General features: G+C 40.1%; 1 protein-coding gene and 1 long non-coding RNA gene across 2 annotated transcripts; both read right to left on the reverse strand.

Moving 5' to 3' along the window:
• Positions 1-3,015: 3,015 nt before the first annotated feature.
• On the reverse strand, positions 3,016-6,457 carry LOC146466277 (uncharacterized). The gene is made up of 5 exons (XM_085127544.1): positions 6,389-6,457; positions 4,979-5,089; positions 4,767-4,889; positions 3,852-3,948; positions 3,016-3,248 (listed from the first exon to the last, which is right to left on the reverse strand). The coding sequence occupies exons 1-5, from the start codon at positions 6,455-6,457 to the stop codon at positions 3,016-3,018; spliced, it is 633 nt and encodes a 210-aa protein (XP_084983670.1).
• A 19-nt stretch (positions 6,458-6,476) lies between these two features.
• LOC146466278 (uncharacterized) lies at positions 6,477-15,521 on the reverse strand. Its single transcript, XR_014868074.1, has 3 exons — positions 15,376-15,521; positions 14,633-14,990; positions 6,477-6,553 (listed from the first exon to the last, which is right to left on the reverse strand). It is a non-coding gene; the product is annotated as an uncharacterized LOC146466278 (long non-coding RNA).
• Positions 15,522-21,434: the final 5,913 nt, after the last annotated feature.

Consider the following 21,434-nt stretch of genomic DNA (forward strand, 5'->3'; position numbering starts at 1 on the left):
CTCCCAAGCCGAGTTGATTCTCAACAGAGCAGGTAAATTTGATGTCCCTGAAGATGACAAGAGAGGAGTGACTGTTTGCCCCAGACATCGCAAGAACCTTACAACAGACTGGACCGGCCGAAAACGGACTATGTGTTGCCATCCAAGTCATATAGGGACAACGAAAGCCGGGGTAATACACAAACTAACCCGACGAGTAAATGCCAAGATGTCTGCACAAGGCATTATTTAGCTGCATAACGCTGTTGTTCCCATCGGTTCAGGTTCGTTTTATGTTAACTGACTGACTGCATACTAGACTCATTTAAAAAATATAAACAACATACCATTTACGGCTGTGGGAAACGAACGCGAAGTTTAGCACATCTGTTCCGCGGGGTCATGCCGCCTCAAATTAGTCGTATCACAGGACAACCAATCTTTTAAGATTAAAACGTTAAAACGTCCATGCTAGCTATTGCATTTTGATATAGCTTAAAAACAGCTTTTAGTTGGAATTTGTAATAAAGACGGGAAACATTCTACCTCATTAAAGTGTTTCTCAAATATATATTCAATATTTCATATCCATCAGAAGAAACTCATGCCAATCCTGCTGTCATTTTTTTTTTACAAGGAGTATGTATTTTTGGTATAAAAGGAAAGTAGTTTCTTCTGATGGATATGAAATATTGAATATATATTTGAGAAACACTTTAATGAGGTAGAATGTTTCCCGCCTTTATTACAAATTCCACCTAAAAGCTGTTTTTAAAATATATTAAAATACAATAGCTAGCATGGACGTTAAGATTGGTTGTCCTGTGAAACGACTAATTTGAGGCGGCATGACCCCGCGGAACAGATGTGCTAAACTTCGCGTTCGGTTCCCACGGCTGTAAATGCTCTGTTGTTTATGTTTTTTTTTTAAATGAGTCTAGTATGCAGTCAGTCAGTTAACATAAAACGAACCTGAACCGATGGGAACAACAGCGTTATGCAGCTCAAAAATGCCTTGTGCAGACATCTTGGCATTTACTCGTCGGGTTGGTTTGTGTATTACCCCGGCTTTCGTTGTCCCTATATGACTTGGATGGCAACACATAGTCCGTTTTCGGCCGGTCCAGTCTGTTGTAAGGTTCTTGCGATGTCTGGGGCAAACAATCATTCCTCTCTTGTCATCTTCAGGGACATCAAATTTACCTGCTCTGTTGAGAATCAACTCGGCTTGGGAGATCTTTGAACCTGTCGCGCCACGCTTGCTTCCCAAACCAAGACTGACGAGATGCGATTCAATATCTCGTGTACAGGATAGCAAGGCGAATCCACAGACCAGAAAGAGCACTTCAGATCCATGGCGGAACCCAACGCATTACAGAAGAAAGATTTGTTGTTATTTCAATTGCCTGTTATGTAACGAACATATCGGAGGTTCGGTAATCAAGCTTCTCTTGCCGTGGCAAGTTTCACAGGTATTTGTTGCTGTTTTTATTTTAGTGAACAATTATCGACAACAGACTTGACTCCAAGACTTAATCTAGTATCAGGGAAAAGCTTGTTGTTACCAAGTTTAAAATGCAAATGTTAAAAGAAGCGAGAAATGTGTTCTGTTTATGATCACGTTTGACAAAATTGTCAATTACCGTGACATGTCACGCTTAATCAAATCAAGTGAGCTAACACCAATTTGATGTTATTCCTGCCCAAAGCGACACTCAACTAAATTTTCCAGGGAAGTTCTACCTCGGAGAGTTAGGATAGTTTCATCGAGCTTATCCAAAAACAAAAAAGAAAAAAAAAAAAGAAGAAGAAGATGAAATAAAGAAAAACCCGCTGTGGAACTTTATTAGCAAAAATACCGAGTCATCTTTGACTTCGAGCGTGGCTCATGCCAACGCATTTTAATGGCTCAAGTTAGAGTTTGCTGATTTTGGGAGAACAGATATTTGGCTTAAAAAATATCAAGAAATGTTTGGAAAAGAACGCCGCACCTCTGAGAAAAACAGTTTCGAAATTGCCTCACATTTGGCACAGGACATTTTCGCGATCGCAAGGAAATTGCAAAATTCTATAAAAAATTAAGTTTTATGTTAAGTCGCGATATTTTCCGTTAACAAGGTTTTTCAGACCGTAAACAATACAAGCAATCGATATGAGTCCCCAGAAATGACGCGAAATATATTTTATTGACCTTCAAATTCTGCATATATTTTGCGTGACGTCAGGGTCAGTGAAGGTCAAAACCAGGGGGGGGGGGGGGGTGGTCAAACTACGAAACGCAACAGCAAGAGAATTGCTAAATAGCATCATTCATTATCATTTCGGACAGACATTAAATGGTGAAAGTTTGAAGGAAATCGGCCGACCCCCATCTTTCACCTCTGCCTGGTTTTCTCAGACAATGACTCTTAAAAGAAAAAGTAATTTACCAAGATTTATAATGTTTTGCCAAACGCGTGCTTTGTACGCATGTCCACAATGAACTCTTCAGATCCGGCCTTTATGCCTGTTTTCTATTTTGTTTGTTTGTATGTTTTCTATTTTTTTTTGTTTGTTTTTTTCGCCATGACGCCCTTCTTTGCGTCTTAATTCCGATCCAGCCAAATCGTTAAATTTAGTTTCTGAATTTATAGAGAATAGGCCATTTTACAGTTGTGTGCGGCGGTGACCTTGTTTTGATACAAACCTCATTGCTTTCATATGTAGATCATGGATCATGCTGTTCTTTTGCTTACTAGTTTGCGTTTACATATGAATTCTTAAGTTTCTGGTAGTTTGAATATTTTAGCCATTAATTTAATTTGGACTTAATTCAAGACAGCCTTTAGAGGAAATCCAGAGCTGTGAATCTGTCGAAGTATAACATCTTTCCTCTCAATCATGAAACACGTTTTCGTAATATTAGTGCCCCGATCTGCATCTCTTAAAAGAGTATAATGCTGCAGACATTGTTACAATTGCCTATTGTTGGTTTGTATAATGTTCATGCCGGAAGTTTTCAGAAACGTATTTAGAATTCAACCTATATGTAACTAATCAACTAATCATACCTTCACAGCTGCCAGGATGCTGTACTGTAAAATTCAGTTGCAGCAAACACACCTCCTGTTCAAACAGGCACTTGTTGTCATAAGTCGTGCCATTTGAGGAGCAGATTGGTTCTTGAAATGAGGGACAGTTCTCAACACTGACACACCGCGCATCGGAAGGCCCAAAAGCCTTACAAAGACAGTGGTAATCGCACGTGACGTCTAAACATGGATCCAAGTCTAGAAATATGTGCAAAGGAAGGAATGTTAGTCTTCGAGTACGTAAAACATCCGGTTGAAGGCAATAGGAGAGCTTGTAGACTTGAAATTGAGTTGAGGGAGGATGAGTATATCTGGCGTGGTATTATGGCAGTTATCAAAACCGGAAACGCTCAAAGGAAAAATACATTCTTCTCGATCCCCTCTGAGTCAACATGGAGACGTGTGCAAGCGTATTAGTATTAGCGTCATATCTGCCATGAATGTACCTGGAATGGTAGACAAGAGGGATTGGGAAAAATATTTCAATATATGACATTCCCAGGGTATCATGATCTGACCTAGAAGCCAGGCTATCCGCTGTCAATCACAAAGTACTTTCCCACCACTTTCTCTAGAAGACAACTAACCTATTTGGGTACACGGGCGTGGGTCGGACAACTGGTAGTATATCATTCGTGAATAGATATTTGTATCGTTTGAAAAAAAGAAAACGTCAATGAGATTTTGTCGAAAGACTTAGTCCTTATTTTTAGGTAAAGAAGAATCCAGAGAATCAATTGTCGGCATGGACAATATACATAAAATGTTGCTTGGTCTTTAGTAACAACTGATTTTACGTACCTCCAATAACCACGTAATCAACTTGGATGGCGTCTTTATTGTTGACATCATTGTTATAGTGTTTCACGCAAATTTCTGTTTCCATTGTGGATGTGTGCTAAAATTGAACAGAATTGTTTCATTTTTGGGGTTAGAGATAGCAGTGATATAAATTGTAATGAGCTTTTTTTGTGCTATTCAGAAACCGCCATATTTTGGGACTTTTCCCATACAATTAACTGGCATTTAACAAAATTTAAATATCCCTGGTATTTGATTTCTCCGTAGCAATCATAACATAAGGATTTATAGGCTGATGGGGCAGGTATCCCACTCGCGCTGACTTTGCACGTTTATCACTGTCCATTGCGGGCTTCAAAGGTACTATATGGTACTTGGTACTATATATCTTCCAACTCTCTTAGTTATGTGGCTGATCGAGATGGAGCTAAAAGACTTCGGTCTTGGCAGCCTACGTCAATGCTAGAGTTGCATCTTTTTTTTCCACTTTAAAGTTCACATTTTTATATATTGGTTGAGTTCTTTGCTTTTTGAGACCATTTTGATTGATTTTCAAGCCTGCCGACCAAAACCTGCTTGCTAAGAGATCCAAGGAAGACCTTGTTCGAAAATTGGTTTTACAATAAGGGAAAATTCCATCTCCCGTTCTAGGCAGGAGAAGCCGAAAATTTGTGGATGAGCTATATTTTTCGAACATACTTTAAACCCAGACCCTATACTACTTGAGTAAGTTAAGTGTCTAGTAAGGGTGGATCTCTTCTCATAGTGTCACAACATCTAGCATAAAACAACAACAACATCCAGTGTTGTGATAAAATTTGAAGCAAGTAGAAATTAGATAAATGAACTTGTTTTTATTCTCAGGAGATAATGTAAAACTTTGCTTACTTAACATAGCAAAGTTAAAGAAAGTACCTCAACCCAGCTGGCAATTGCGTCACATCCAGATCCAGCAGACAGACGCGAATTGTTATAACTGCGTTTAGGCGTCACCACTACCACGGGAGGAACAAAGAATGGATCTGTAAAGTTGATTTTCTATAAGAGAAAAAAAAAAATAAATAAATATGCATAAACGTACAGAATGATGATGAAAGTTAGTAATTTTGCTTATTTACTTTCCTTACCTGACAGAAAGCATAGTTGTCTCTGTAAGATGGTGAGGTAATGTTTGCAAACAACAGACTGTTCGTCAGGGTAAAATTGTCCAGATTGAGGTTAGTAAATGCCAACCAGTTCTGCAAGAAAGCAAAAGAAATGAATGCTCCAGTAAACCTTTTCTTTAATCGAATATAACCCTCTTATTTAAGTTTTTAAGATCTTTTGGGTATTTGACTAGACTGTCTGACAGGCTACTACTCCAGTTTGGACATGCTACATTGGTGTTTCTTTTCAGCTCTGCTGTTGTTTTGTACTTTCCTATTCTCCTTTTACCTTTCTCCTCTTAGCCTACGCCATTTTTTTTTTATCTGGATTAATGCATTAATTCCAAAACTGTCTCTTAATTTATGTTTTCAAAATGGGACAATGGACTGAAATGGCCTGGGATTTAAGCCATTAATCTTAAGTGCCGCCTTCTGGATTCACTATCTCATTTGGATTTTTCAGGTTTTCCAACACATCATCAATACATCCAATAATTGACCTAACAATAAATAAAACCATGGGCTATAATAAACATGGGTTTCGACTAAAAAAAGATAACATTTTATCTCAAATAAAGTTGAATTACTCACAATAAAGTATTCTTTTGTCTTTACTGGTCCTTTCTCCTCATTTATTTCTTTTAGAATAGCCCTAACAACGCGCCATTATGATTCAGAACTACATCGCAAGCATTCGTTAAGTCTTGGTAACCGAGTGTCCTAATCAAATCTAAGGCGCAAGCGCTAAGCGCGCGAGTGTTAACTCATAAGGGTTAACGCTCGCGCGCTTAGCGCCCGCGCCTGGGATTGGAATACGACGCGCGGTTATCAAGACTTAACGAACGGTTGCAGGATATTTTTGAATTAAAGGCAGGGTTTTAAGCTATTCTACTTGACATAAATGGAGAGCAACGATCAGAAAAGACAAAAGACTGCTTCACTATGAGTAATTCAACTTTATTTGAGATAAAATGTAATCTTTATTTAGTCGAAACCCTGTTTCCTATAGCCCATGATAAAACTAACAAAATGTAAAAGAAGAAAAGTTCCATAAACGCAATGTTTCATAATCAAAGCACAAAGACATTTTAGAGGAAGAACCACATCGTTGTCAAAATAATTCTTCGATTTATTTCTAAGAGAATCACTTCGCAATAAAGGTTTTAAAACCAAAGTGTCCTTAGATTAATTTAAAGAAAAGTCAAAAAGTGTGCTTATTGCTACGTTCACTCCAATAGGCACGAATGTCAAAGTTAAGTCCGGACACTTTCTATTCCCGTCCAACTCACCCTTGAAAAGGGCGAGTTTATTTCTTTATAAGATAAAGAATTACGCTACAGAAGAGAAGAGCAATACCTTAAAAAACAATAATAATAAAAAGTAATTACTCACAATTTGTATGTTTTGGTGTAGCCCATCAAAAATCTTGGTTTCAAGGACACAAAGATTTAAACTGTCCATGCTCAGATGTTCGATCCAGAGCGCCATGGCATCCTCGGGTCTTTTGGCTAACTTGTGAGAAGGGGTTACTAGAACAGTTGGTAGAGTCATAAAACGCTAAAAAAATCAAATAGAAAACAAGATGAAATTAAAAATAATCTAGCAGTACTTGGTATCACGTATCACCATTTAATAATATATAAGTTGAAAAAGTAACTCACTCACTCTCTAACTCACTAACTCACTCACTCACTCACTCATTCACTCACTCACTCACTCACTCACTCACTCACTCACTCACTCACTCACTCACTCACTCACTAACTCACTCACTCACTCACTCACCGACTCACTCACTCACTCACTCACTCACTCACTCACTCACTCACTCACTCACTCACTCACTCACTCACTCACTCACTCAATAACATTAGAAATGAGATGCATTCTCTCGTTTCAACACGCGATGTTTTTTTTCAAAAACCTAAATGATGAGGATAAGATACGGTATTAACTTACCCTAGAAAATAAAACCACTTCAAACATAGTAGGTAAATACACCTATTTAATGTTTCAGAGGAAAATAAGACTTCCTAAATTTAAAATATAATTAAATATAAAATTTTTTTACCAAAATGAAGACAATGGAGCCATAACATATCTTTGATAGACAGACAAACATATTTAGGGATATATAAATGACTTGATCTGGTCGTTATATCTCACGCATTCGCATTAGTAAAAAAGCTTACAAAGTTCTTATTAATCTTCAACTTAAACTTTCAAGTTTATTTGGTACTTTCATAAATATACATGTACAATTTATCGGCGCCGCAGGTAACAAAGCTAATCTAGGCGGGCCAGGATGACAAAAAGAAAGAATGATTTTTACTGCTAAGTATGAAGGCAGACTGAGCTATAATATTAAAGATACAAGAATAAGGAAAAGTTTTTGAGAGGACTAATAACAACAATAATATAACGGTCGTCCTCTAATTCCGATACGACCACAATTACAATTAAGAATAAACTTTTTTATAAGCTTGTGAAACTTATACTATTATATGAATTCGAAGCTGGGTGTAACGACAGGCGGAAAGACACAGAGTCCGCAAAACACAACTTATTTATTCCGGTTGAACAGCGACAACAAAACTTCAAGATGGCTTCCTACAAGCTCGGTCACGTGACACGCAAGGCGGGAACTAGACTTGTACTTCATGTAACCATACTCGTTACATCTCCCTTCCTAAGTCTAATAGTTTAGTTTATGCATACAGAACGTTAATGGTAATAAAAAGCAATAACATAATGTTCAAATCTGCCTTAGAAAGTCTCCTATATTAAAACGCCCCTGCAAAAGTACATAATAAAGCCAAATTGAGAAAAGGGGCAACAAGGCAGAGTCAGTGTCTTATTTCAGCACTCATAATCTTTTAACCACACTGGGGGGCGGCGGTCCCGCACTGGACGACCTTCAGTATGAGGCCCAGAAACCACTGGTGATGGTATCATTGCCTGTGGCGGCTCAGCAGGACTTGACTCTACCAGTTCCATTGGATCGGTCATGTCGAGGTTTGTCTCCACTGACTCCGGTAACTCCTCGGGTGTTGCTCTGAGCCATTTGCGGTTCCGACGATAATGCTTTCCGTTCACTTCAACCAAGTAGGAACGGGTCCCCTCCTCTCCAATGACGCGCCCTAGTGACCATTCCTTCTTGCGTGGCAATCGCATTCTAATGGCATCACCGTCAAGCAATTTTGGCAGTTCATGTGAGTGACGATCATAGTAGTATTTCTGCTTCTGCTTTCTAATCTTGATCTTTTCGGGGACATCAGTTATCACCTGTGGAGTTAACAATTGCTTGGCTACTGGGAGACGGGTGCGTGTTCGCCTACCATATAGTAGCTGAACAGGAGAAGCATTCATACCCTCAGTTGGTGTGTTGCGCCACTCAAGTAACGCCAGCAGAGGATCACGCTTATCAGCTCGGGCTTTGGTCAGCAATGACTTGCAAGTCTTAACTGCATTTTCCACACGACCATTACTTTGTGCGTGATAAGGGCTTGATGTGACGTGGTGAAAATCCCATTCCTTACTGAAGGTCTGGAAATCTTCACTGTTGAAGGGGGGCCCATTGTCACTGATGAGAGTCACAGGAATACCATGCCTGGAAAACCACGCCTTTAGAATGGTGATAACACGGTTGCTGGTGGTGCTACTCATATCTTGCACTTCAAAATAGCCAGAGTAGTAATCAACGGCTATCAAAAATGATTGCCCGTCCAGCACGAAAAGATCAACACCAACTTTCTGCCATGGCAAATTAGGCACATCATGAGGCTTTAAAGGCTCTTTACATTGTTCGGGCTGATAACGGTTACAGATTCCACACCTTGACAAGTGATCTTTGAGCTGGGCTGTGATTCCAGGCCAGTAAACAATGTCGCGGGCACGACGCAATGTTCCTTCTATTCCAATATGTGATTCATGCAGGCTCTTTACAACACCAGAACGCTCCTTAAATGGTATCACAAGGCGATGACCCTTGTATACCAATCCATCTTCTATGGTCAGCTCATCACGGCTGTTCCAATACAGCTCAATTACTTGCCTCCGACGCCGGTCATATTTGTGAGCTTCTGACAGGGTCTCTGGCCAACCCTCATGAATAACATCAGACAGGGTCTGTAATTCTTCATCCTGAGCAGTCTCCTTGCGCAGCTCTTCCAGGCGAGTGGGGGAGACACTTAGATCTTCACCATTTTTAATCTGCTCTAACTCAAAAGCGAACAGTCGTTCTCTGACAGAACGGACGTCACTGTCCTGGGTCTGACTCACTGGTTCCTTTTCCAAGTAAGCGCGACTTAATGTGTCAGCCAAGAACATGGTCTCTCCTTTCTTGTATACCACTTGGATGTCATAGTTCTGTAAGCGGAGACGCATGCGTTGGAGGCGTTTTGGCGAACTGTGGATTGGCTTCTTGAATATGGTTTCCAACGGCTTGTGGTCTGACTGCACAATTACATTGCTCCTTCCAAAAATGTACTGATCAAATTTCTCACAAGCATAAACTATGGCGAGTAGCTCTTTTTCAATCTGCGCATAGTTTTGTTCCGTTTGAGTCATCACACGAGAGCTGTAAGCCACTGGGCGCTCCTCCTGTAGCAGAGCTGCACCAAGTCCACTTTGGGAAGCATCGCATTGAATGACCACTGGCTTATTCACGTCATAGTAGGCAAGTACAGGTGCAGATACAATCATTTCCTTGACATGGGCCACAGCATCAGTATGACTTTGCAGCCAACACCACTCAGCATCCTTTTCAGTGAGTTTTCTCAAAACTTCTGTTTCTTCGGATAGACGTGGGAGGAACTTTGCCAAGTAGTTCACCATGCCCAGGAACCTACGTAAGGACTGGACATCAGTCGGGTCTGGCATCCCCACGATTGCCTCAACCTTGTGTGGATCTGGTTTCAGTCCCTCACGGGTTAGAATGTGTCCGATGAAGGGAACTTCTTGCTGTCTCAGTCGGGCTTTCTTCTTGTTCAACTTCAGGTTTCTCTCACGGCAACGGTCTAGGAAGGCACGCACATTCCGGTCATGGTCTGTCTGCCACTCAGCAGGTGTGTTGCCAAATCCAACGATCACAAAATCATCTGCAATTACTTCTACTCCTTTAAGCCCCTCAATGTGCTCTCGCATTTTGCGCTGCCAAACTTCAGGTGCACTATTGATGCCGAATGGCATTCGCTTCCAACGGTAGCGCCCGAACGGGGTGTTAAACGTTGTTAAACTACTAGACTCATCGTCAAGTTCCACTTGCCAGAAACCATTACTGGCATCAAAAACACTGAACAATTTTGCCCCATTCAGCCTAGTTGCAATCTCTTCAATTGTCGGCATCGGGAAGTGTTCACGCTTTATGGCAAGATTCAGATCCCTGGGATCCAAACAGATGCGTAACTTGGTTTCCCCCTCAGCTTCGGTGGATGGCTTGGTCACCACTAGCATACTGGATACCCAGTCAGTAGGATGGTCGACTTGTTCGATTATGTTAGCAGCTACCATTTCTTCGAGTTTCCGCTGAACTCGCTCAGTCATCGCAACAGGTAAACGCCGCGGAGGATGCACTACAGGTCTGATGGACTCGTCTGTTACAATGTGGTACTGTCCGTCCAACTTTCCAAGGCCTTCAAATACATCGTCATACTCTTCCAGCAATGGCTCTGTGTCGGACTTCAGTACATTGACGCGTGGATCTCGGTCACTGTCTAGAATCTTTATCAAGTTCATTTCCAGCATTGTCTGCTTAGACAGTATGGGCTCATACCCATGGCCCCTGACTACATTGACTTCAATTTTGTGTGCGTTTCCTTTGCGGGAGACATACACTGTGGCTTTGCCCTCGATGGGTTGCCCATCTCCATTAGCTAAAACCAGGATTGACTTGCCGCGTGCATTGAGGAAATTCAAGTGCAGATCGCCAGTCACCTTCTTGTACACATCCAAGGGCAAAAGATTGCATTCAGCCCCCGTGTCCATCAAGAAGCTTACATCGTGACCTGAAAGGGGGTTAGACTCTTTTGATACAGTGAGGGTAACCATCTCACGACCTCCGTTTCCGACACCTGCGGCACTTAAATAAAATCGCTCTTGGACAGAAGACACCTTGCTTTTTGCTGGGCACTTGACAACAAAATGATTCCTTTTTTTACAATATGCACAAATCTGGCCAAAGGCAGGGCAGCTACGTCTTTCGTGGTTCCTACCACAGAATCTGCAGTCCTTGATCCAGCCACTGCTGACAGATGGGACATTTTCTGACTGCTCTTTCTCTTTCTCTTTCACAGCACTCAATCCAGACTCAGCAGACATAACTTTCATTTGAACAGCCGTACTCTCGGCGGCACGAGCGATATCTATAGCTTTCTCAAGAGTCAATTTCTTCTCTTTGAGCAAATTTTCACGTACCTTGGCAGTTTTGGTACCTGTCACCAGTCGATCCCGGAGAAGCTGATCGGGTGTGATTGACTCGAAATCACAATTTGCTGCAATTTGGCGAAGCTCCGTCAAATATTGATCAACAGTTTCAGATTCCCGCTGATCCCGCGTAAAGAAAAGAAAACGTTCGTAAATAGTGTTTTCCCTGGGAATGCAATACTCTTCGAACTTGCTTACAACCGCAGCGATTTTCTTCGCGTCGTCTGGCGAGGCCCACGTGAAAGTACGAAACACCTTGTTCGCTTCTTTTCCAATTACGGCCAAAAGTGTTGCTACTTGGCGTGCTTCTTCCTCTTTATCTAGCTTCGTAGCCAGCCTGTAATTATTCCAAGCAGAAACCCAAGTTCGCCAATTGGACGCTGTCGAACCATCGTTGAGCTCGAGTATGTCAGGAGGAGGTATTTGGAAATTCGCCATGGTTATCAAACTTGAAGCCGGACTTTCGCTATTTTGAACACTGGTTTCAGGCATAAATTCGGTAGCTTCTGCCACAAATCATTCCTTTTCGTGACGTGTGGATCCGGGAAACTTCTGACACCATGTAACGACAGGCGGAAAGACACAGAGTCCGCAAAACACAACTTATTTATTCCGGTTGAACAGCGACAACAAAACTTCAAGATGGCTTCCTACAAGCTCGGTCACGTGGCACGCAAGGCGGGAACTAGACTTGTACTTCATGTAACCATACTCGTTACACTGGGGAACCTGAATTATTATCATATGACTTATTTTGACAAAAGCACTGTTGAACAAGTCCATATTGAGTTCTGCAAAGCAGCAATAAATACACCATGGTACACATAAAACATATTCTGTAGGGCAGAACTTGGACGGAACCCCTTAACTATAGACATAAAGGCTTCAATTTCTAGTTACTGACAAAGCCTACTACATAAAACAAACAATCCTCTCTTAAATAAAGCTTCTTGTTACGCAAGATTTTTTGATGTATTAAATGGTGATACTTAATACGAATGCCCACCAATAGCAATATAGTGAAGCGACAACATATCAAGAAGTAATATATCAAACACGAGGAAGAGTGTTTCATCAGATATCCAAACACTGAGAAGTAGGTTGAAAAAACGAGGCGCAGCCGAGTTTTTTTAAACGACTTCGAGGTGTTTGGATATCTGATGAAACACACTTTCGAGTGTTTGATATGGCTTCTCAAATGATCAATAATTCTTGGAGAAATTCAAGGCTAAAGTTGACAAAATGTTATAGTAATTAGGACCACATATCCAAACCACGGTCACGGTAGTGATTTTCTTTGTTTTCTCTTGATGAATTATTAATGAGTCTGAGAATACTCGTTCCTTCCTTAAGACGCAACTAAGAAAAAAACTATTTTCAAAATTGTCCGAAGACCCGCAGTAACAGTTCTGAAGACTCTAGAGAAAAATTTATGGACAGAAAATAAAAACGACTACCAACTAGAAGACTGTCTCAAGATCATCAGAAACCCAGCACACAGAATAAGTATTACGAGATTGCGACTAGGGGTTCATTCATTGAGTATACAAACTGGGAAATAAAAAAATAAAGGGGCATTAACCTCAATAGAAAAAAGAAGCTGCTTAATATCCAAATTTCATAGAGGACAAACGGCTTTCTTGTTGTATTTCCAAGAGTATGATAAAATTAGAAATGAACTCCATTCTCTCATTTCCAAAAATAATCCTGTTATCGCCAACTTAAGTGATCAAGACAAAATTAGTTATCTACTTACTCTAGACAAGGAAAATCCTACTAAAACAGTAGGTAAAAATACTAATTTAATGTTCCAGAAGGGTAAAAAGTTCTTCAAATTAGCATGTAAATAATGAATTGTTTCACTGTTTGCATGTCAATTATTCTATGTTGTAATCTCCTTGTATTAGTTAATTCGTCATTCTAGTTAACATCGAAACCTTAATTGTAACTAGACCAATATCTCCCTTTAGAGATTAAGGCGCATAAAAGACACCCTATCACTATCAATATCGCTCACTCAGTCACCAACTCTCTCTCTCTCTCTCTCTCTCTCTCTCTCTCTCTCTCTCTCTCTCTCTCTCTCTCTCTCTCTCTCTCTCTCTCTCTCTCTCTGTTTTTGTTTTTTGTTGTTGTTCTCATTCACTCACTCACTCACTCACTCACTCTCTCAAAACATTTGCCATCTCACCTCCCACTCACCCACCCACCCACCCACTCAGCAACTCACTCACGCACGCATCACTCAATCACTCACTCACTCAATCACTCACTCACTCACTCACTCACTCACTCACTCACTCACTCACTCACTCAATCACTTACTCACTCACTCACTCACTCACTCACTCACTCACTCACTCACTCACTCACTCACTCACTCACTCACTCACTCACTCACTTACTCACTCACTCACTCACTCACTCATTCACTTACTCACTCACTCACTCACTCATTCACCCACTCACCTCCCACCTACCCAGCCACCCACTCAACAACTGACTCAGGCACTCAGGGACGCACGCATTATTCATTCATTCATGCACTCACTCACTCACTCATCCAATAAACCACCCACGCACCCACTCTCCCTCTTACTCACTCACGCACCCAGCTACCCACTCATTCTCTCCCTCAAAATCCGAACGTTTCTTTGATTTTGTTCCAGCATTGTCTGAAAAGTAGATTAGTACTTCATGAACTTTTGGACCTCTGTCTGGGTGCTTATTGTTTAGAACCGTGAAGAAAACAACAACTTTGATTTAGAACTTTTTACATGAACCTCAATAAACGGACTGAAATGGTTAATTTAGTTTATACCGAGCCCAAGCTTCTTTAATTTCTAAAGTCTCGGTTAAACAAAATATCGATAATTGAGAGGACAAATCAATTTTGACAAAAAAAAAAAAAAAAAGGTCTCGACTGCTTACTTTGAAATTGAAGTCCCGTAAGCGAATAAGGTGGAAAATAAGGTGGAAAATACTGTCCGTCTAACTTTTGGCAAGGAAAGGAAATTGTCTGAACTGACCGACGGTTTCTTTTTCTAAAGCTGGCTTAGTTTGATAACAGAAGGGAAGGGCCGGTATTTTAAAGAACTTATTTTAAACCTAGAACTCTGATACAAATGAAGCCAGCAGGAAGAGGTTTTTCTACTTTTTTTTTGCAAATTGAAATTCCATAAAATAAATACTAATATAAATACTAATTATGCTAACCTGTGGGAAGTCGATCCTTTTGCATTGTGTCCCAGTAGTCCAAGAATCCAAGTTAGCAGTTCCTATTTGAGCCCCAGAAGGAACGGATTGGACAGCGATCCAATTCACCTCCGCTGTTCCATTTGAACCTTCACCGTATTCGGAAACACAGGTGGTGAATTGATTTTGGTCTTCTGATTCAACCCAAATAGCTGCACCGTTACCACGAGTTAGGCTTCTTTCCACCGAATGACCAAATGAGGCAAACACTTTCACTTTCTTTCCGCCATTGAAAGGTTGAGAAAACGATATTTTCTTGCAAGCGAACAGTCCTGGACTTGATGTTGTTACGTTGTCTTTCCGGCCTTAAAACTGGCGGCTATGAAAGAAGACAATAGACAAAGATTGGCTGAGACTGAAGGCTTTTTTTGGTCAGATAATTAACAAACAAAACTATTTTGCTTTATTGTACAGTCCATCCAGGATCACCCAACCAAGAATTGCAGTTCAAAGTAATTCAAAACGGCAAGGAAGCTTTGCAAGTGACCGATAACTGTAAAAATTGCAATATTTGCTTTCAAAAAAAGGTTTAAAGATCCTAAACTATCTCCGAAAATACTGTTTTATCTGGTAAATTCCACAGTGATCTACTTCCGCCCCACCCCCAAATCTTTGTTACTCTTTAAGCAATAATTAAGAGAAAAAATTACGAAATATACCAGGTGAATGTTAAAATTAAGGAAAATGTTTTTGTCTAAAGTTACCTTCATTGCCTCGGATTAGTAGCACAACTGTAAATAACACAGAACACAGGTGCAGGGGGTGATGGCGCTCGTTAGACATCTTGCCTCAGCTGAAGTGAAACCTTCATCCAGGGAACGTTTAATGCACACGTTTTCGTGATCATCATATTTATCTGCTCACGAGTTAATTATTCTGGCTCGATTTGAAGTGTTTTTCCAATGGAAATCCTTTATGTAGAGGTTAAGATGTAACCCTTACACGTCAGATTTAAAAGGTTCCTTTCGGTTTCATAGTTGTTAAATGCCTGTTTAACCCTCGGACGTTCACGGGCGATGAGTTATTTCCCCCACCTTCCCCTCCAACATCTGTTTTATTCATTTTTATTTTAATTATTTAATTTTATTATTTTCAGGAAATTCTCAGCTGCAGTTAACTTATCGAAATTTCAGCAATTAAAACGATCGTCCTTTACCCAAAAAATATTGCTGTACAATTTATTTACATAATACTTCAGTTATCGTTATTTTCAGTGGAAATAAATAATCTAAAAGAAACTATAATTAAAAGAAAAAAAAGAAAGGAATGGAATTAGAAAAATTATTTGCGGGGATAATGACTTTCGGCTAGTGGAAGTAGGTAGATGGAATTCAAAATAAAGATGCCTTTTTAACCCTACATGGCCCAGCAGTTAACAATTCCTTAGCATAACTTAAAATTGAAGGAACATTTGGACATTCACCCCGGGCGTTTATATCCATGAAGATCATCGTGTGAAATTTCTAATGGTTTATGTTAGATGAGACTGAGTGCTATATTTGTTTTATAACATTGCAACGTATATTTGAGTATTTATCATACAAACAGTTTCTTCTAGATTACCCCCCTTCCCCTCCCATCCCTCCCCTCTATTGTGATAAAAAGCGTCCATGCTTGCGCAAGCTTGCGTGCTGGTCCAAGTGTTAAGCCGTTTAATCTGTAATTTGTTGACTTTTTGCGGTCGTTTGTTCTTTGTCATTTGATTAATTGCATTTTTTTGGGCTTAAGATAGGTGCGAGTACAGTATGGTAGTGTCTTCCAAGTAAAACATTGTTCTATTATTATGACGCTTAATCTAACCTTCTCCCACATGTTACACCTAGCAACAATTAACAACTTGTATTTGCGAACGATCGTCGCTAGGGTTTTTTGTTTGGACACGGAAAGAAACGGTTCCTTGTTATCCGAAACCCTTTGAAGGACGAAAAGGAGAGTGAAATCAGTTTTGATTAAACGTAGCTGTGAGAAAACTTGATCGGCAAGTGACAACTTTGACCTGTATTTTTCAAAGAAAAAGTAAAAGGGCTATGTAAGTGAATATTAAAAGAAAGTAGACACTCTTTCGGAAACTCTCCTTATCTGATGTTTATAGTAAGGACAACTGCTTTTTTTCTGTAGTTGTAACCCGCCGATCAAGCTCCGCGCAATCGTTTGTGCAAAACACGTTACGTGGTACCCAATGGGACTTTGGCTATCAGACGATAACCGATCGTCCGATTTGATAACAGTCGCCACAAAATTTTCGACTATAAAAACATAAAAAACAATTGGTAAACTATTTAGCTTGCTTGGTTATTTGGCTGCAATCACGCAGAGGCCGTCACTGGCTGTTTTGCCTTTTCCACAGTAAAGTAATGATTCAGTAAAGTAGGTCCTTTCGGGATTGCAGGCATATCCGGCGGGAGATAATGCCCTTAGCTAAAAGATTAACCTCAAAGTTTCAGAGTTGTCATCGGAGGTTTTCGTCTCTGTTAAACGTTTTTTTTTTTTTTTTTTTTCGGACAATCTTTCAGCCTTTGACATTTTCCTCAGATAGCCCGGTCTCCTGATTGCGTTTGTTGGTTTATTCATGTATAGAGCTTTTCCTCAATTTGTTTGTAAAACCATTGCTGTTTCGCAACTTTACAGGTCGACCCAAAGGCAATGCAGTGAGTGGATGAGTACATTCCTTCAAGAAACCCTTGTTAATCCCGTTCTGGGAGAATTCAACCGCGAAAATTAAGAGTTATGCAAAGACATTAGACATTGTGCACACGTCGACGTAAGAATTTTTAATGTGTTATTATTAGCAGAGCACCTACTTTTTTTTATGTCGATCTCATTTTTACGCATGATGACTGAAGCGAACAGGGCGATAGCCTATGAGAGATGGCAATGGCGTCAGCTCTGACAGGCCAGCGGTGGGGTAGGGGGACCCCTGGGAATGTCCTCCTGAATATGAAATCCAAATGGCCCCCTTTTTAACCTGACTTCTAAAATTCAGTTCCCGTAAAGTTTAGTTTTATGTCTCAATATTTTCCACATTGAGACTCAGAGTTCCTGCTTCTTTATACAAACAGTTTTCTCTAGATAAACTCCTTCCCTCCTTCCCCTCCCTTGAATTGTGTCATAATGGAACAAAAAAGCTTGCGTGTTCGACCAAGTTTCAAGCCGCTTAATCTTAATTCATTTATTGATTTTCTTTCTGGTGGGATGTTCTTTGTCATTTACGTAATAATAATGAACTTCAGGTTGTTTCCGGTCTTGAAATATGAAGAAGCGGAATATGATTGTGTCTTCTCAGTTGATGGCTTTAAATGAACATTTTTTTCCAATTATGACGCTCACTCTAACCTTCAACGATATCATTAAAAGGTTTCCAAGAATTGTGAACTTGATCGTCGCAAGGGTTTTGCTGGACACGAAATAAACGATGGCTTGGTAATGTTTAAGATGTGTGATTTGATAAAACGCAGCTGTGAAAACATTTGATCAGCAAGTGACGACCTCTTCCATTCTCTTCCTAAAAAAAAAAAAAGTCCACATAAGTGAATATTACAAGAAAGTAGAAGCTGTTTGGACAACTCTACTATTGTCATGTTTAAAATAGGAAAAAGTGGAAATATAACCCACTGATTAATTACGCGAGTTGTCATTGGACAAAACACGGCACGTAATACAGTATGGGACTTTGGTAATCAGACGGTTAATAACAGTCGTCCGATTTGATAATAGTGGACAAAACTTTTTTTTTTTTTTTGATCGAGGAAACAAAGAAACAACTAGCAAACTAATTAGCTTCAATTTGTTTAGCTGCAATCACACAGGGGCCATCTCTAGCTGTTTTGTCTTTTCCTAAGTAAAGTAATGATTCTGTAAAGGAAGCCCTTTCGGGATTGCTGGTATATCCAGCAGGACATATGCCCTCGGCTTAAAGATTATCATCAAAGTTTAGCAGTTGCCCTCGGAAGTTTGCTTCTCCGCCAACTGGTTATTTTTCAGACATTCTTTCAGCCTTGGTGATTTCCCTGGGATATACCAGTCTCCTGGAATTTATTCAAAAATTCATTACACACAGCTTTCTCGAAGTTTGTATGTAAAACCATTTGTGCTTCGCAAATTGGCAGGTCGACCCGAAGGCCATGCAGTGAGTGGATGACTGCATTCTTTCCAGAGATTCTTATAAATCTCATTTTGGAATAATTTAACCGCGAAAATTAAAAGAATGCCAAGTTTTGCTCGACTTTTAATTCATGATGGCGGAAAAGAACAAGGCAATAGCCTACGAGAGACGGCAATGGTGTAAGCTTTCACAGGCTAGTGGAGGGGTAGGAGGATTTATTGGAATTGTTTGTCCTCCGAAAAGAAAAAAAAAGAAAAAGCTTCCGTGCTCGATCAAGTGCTAGGGCGTTTAATCCCTTGATCTAATCCTTTTAATCCTTTCTACAAGTCAGTTCCTGTTAGTTTGTACTGGCACGGGGAACAGCAGAGCAACTAGGTTATTTCAAGAAGTACGCCAGCATCTGGCATCTTGAACATTGGCAAAAACAATTACAAGCCCTCTCTCAAGTTTCAATTCGTTTAATGTCTCAACACATCTTTTTTTGTAAGCTAACTCACAGGAAGTTACTTAAACCTATTACATCAAGCTAAACTAGGCTACAACCTACCCCTTAAGTGTGAATCCTGTGCAACGAAGCCAATGAGAACTATTACATGTGAATCAGCAAAAGTTAAGTAATACTTTAGGAGGCGTTGTTTAGTTCTATTGGTACAGGGAAAGAAAATGTAATTAGCTAGAAAAAGGGGCAGATTTGGAAGCCTTGAATACTCAGTGAAGGGTCTGATCTAATGTAATTTCTATTATAATTGGCATGAGTTGTAATTCTTCTTAGCGGAAACAGAAAACAATCAGAAGAATAAGTATAACAGGTGGGAGCGTTTCCAGCGCAAACTTAGAATGAAGGAACTAAATAAACTGAGTCACGAAAATTTATTATTGGCTTCGAGCGCCTAAATTTTAAAATAAAGTATGACTTAAGTAAAATATTTAACGTCATAAGTTCACCCTAATATCCCAGTATTTTTTACATCAAAGATTCTGCTTCCTCATACAAACAGTTTCCCTTAGATTACCCCCTTCCCCTCCTTTCCCTCCCCTCCCATGCACCGTAACTGAAAAAAGCTTTCGTGCTCGACCAAGTGTTAAGCCGTTTAATCCTTTATTTATTGATTTTCTTTCTGATCGCATGTTCTTTGTCATTTGATTAATTTCTTGTCGAGAAAAGTAGAAAATGGTTGTACCTTCTCAGTTGATGGCTTTAAATGAACATTGTTCCAATCAGGCCACTCACTCTAACCTTCACCGATATGTTAAGGTTTCCAAGAATTGCGAACTTGATCGTCGCTAGAGGGTTTTTTTGGACACGGAATAAAGGATGGCTTAGTAATGTTTTTTTTTTTTTGTTTTTTTTTTTTTTTTAACCCCCTTGGAGGACGAAAGGGAAAGTAAAAGATAAAACGCAGCTGTGGAAACATGTTATCAGCAAATGACGACCTCTTCCATTCTCTTTCTCAAAAAGAGCAAAAAGGCCACGTAAATGAATATTACAAGAAAGAAGAAGCTGTTTGGACAACTCTACTATTGTTATGTTTATAACAAGGAAAAGTTTAGATATAAACCACTGGTTAACTACGCGCGTTGTCATTGGACAAAACACGACACGTGATACAGTATGGGACTTTGGTAATGAGACGGTTCATAACAATTGTCCGATTTGATAACAGTGACCCAAACGTTTTCATCGAGGAAACAAAGAAACAACTGTTAAACTAATCAGCTTGCATTTATTTAGCTGCAATCACGCAGAGACCATCACTAGCTGTTTTATCTTTTCCAAAGTAAAGTAATGGCTCAGTAAAGCAGGTCCTTTCGTGATTGCTGGTATATCCGGTAGGAGATAATGCCCTCGCCTTAAAGACTATCCTCAAAGTCTCGCACATGCTATCGGACATTGCTGTTCGGACCTTGCCCTCCGATAAACCAGTCTCCTGATGGGGTTTGTTGGCTCTGATTCGTCATATAGTGCTTGTCTCGGCTTGTTCGGTAAAGCTATTGCTGTTTCTCAACTTTACAGGTCGACCCGAAGGCCGTGCAGTGAGCCGATGAGTACATTCCTTTAATAAACCCTTATTAATCTCGTTTTGGGAGAACTTTACTGCGAAAATTAAGAGGATGCAAACACCTTAGCTCTAAACTTAATAGACAGAATACACCGTGCACACGTTGTCGTGGTACCTAACGGATGAAGATGTTAAGTGTGTTATTGTTAGTTGAGTGCCTATTGTTTAAAATCACGTATGAATCGATCAGCTTCTGGTTGTTCTCTTGTCCCTTTTAATAAAGCAGTTATCAACTCAGCTCTTTTAACTGGTAACAGTTCAGCAATTTTAACCAGACTGATAATTTGACGTTTCCTGTTGTTTATAACATAGCTGGCTACCTTAGCTTACTGTAGAATTGCCGAGTAACATTTTTTATGCATAATGACGTAAACGAGTGGGTCGATAGTTCATGAGGAAGGCAATGACGTCAGCTGTCTCTCTCCCAGGGTTTGCTGGGGAGGAGGGGGGAGGTCCATGGAACTTCTATGCCCCCCCCCCCCCCCCCACCCGCTGACTGATAGGAAATTAAGAATGGCTCCCCTTTTCAACCTGGCTTCTAAAATTCAGTTCGCTTTCAATTCAGTCCAGACCTGGTTGGACTTTAAGAATCATAACCGCT

This window comes from Pavona decussata, unplaced genomic scaffold, assembly GCF_977016875.1.
Source record: "Pavona decussata unplaced genomic scaffold, jaPavDecu1.1 SCAFFOLD_148, whole genome shotgun sequence".
Lineage (NCBI taxonomy): Eukaryota > Metazoa > Cnidaria > Anthozoa > Scleractinia > Agariciidae > Pavona > Pavona decussata.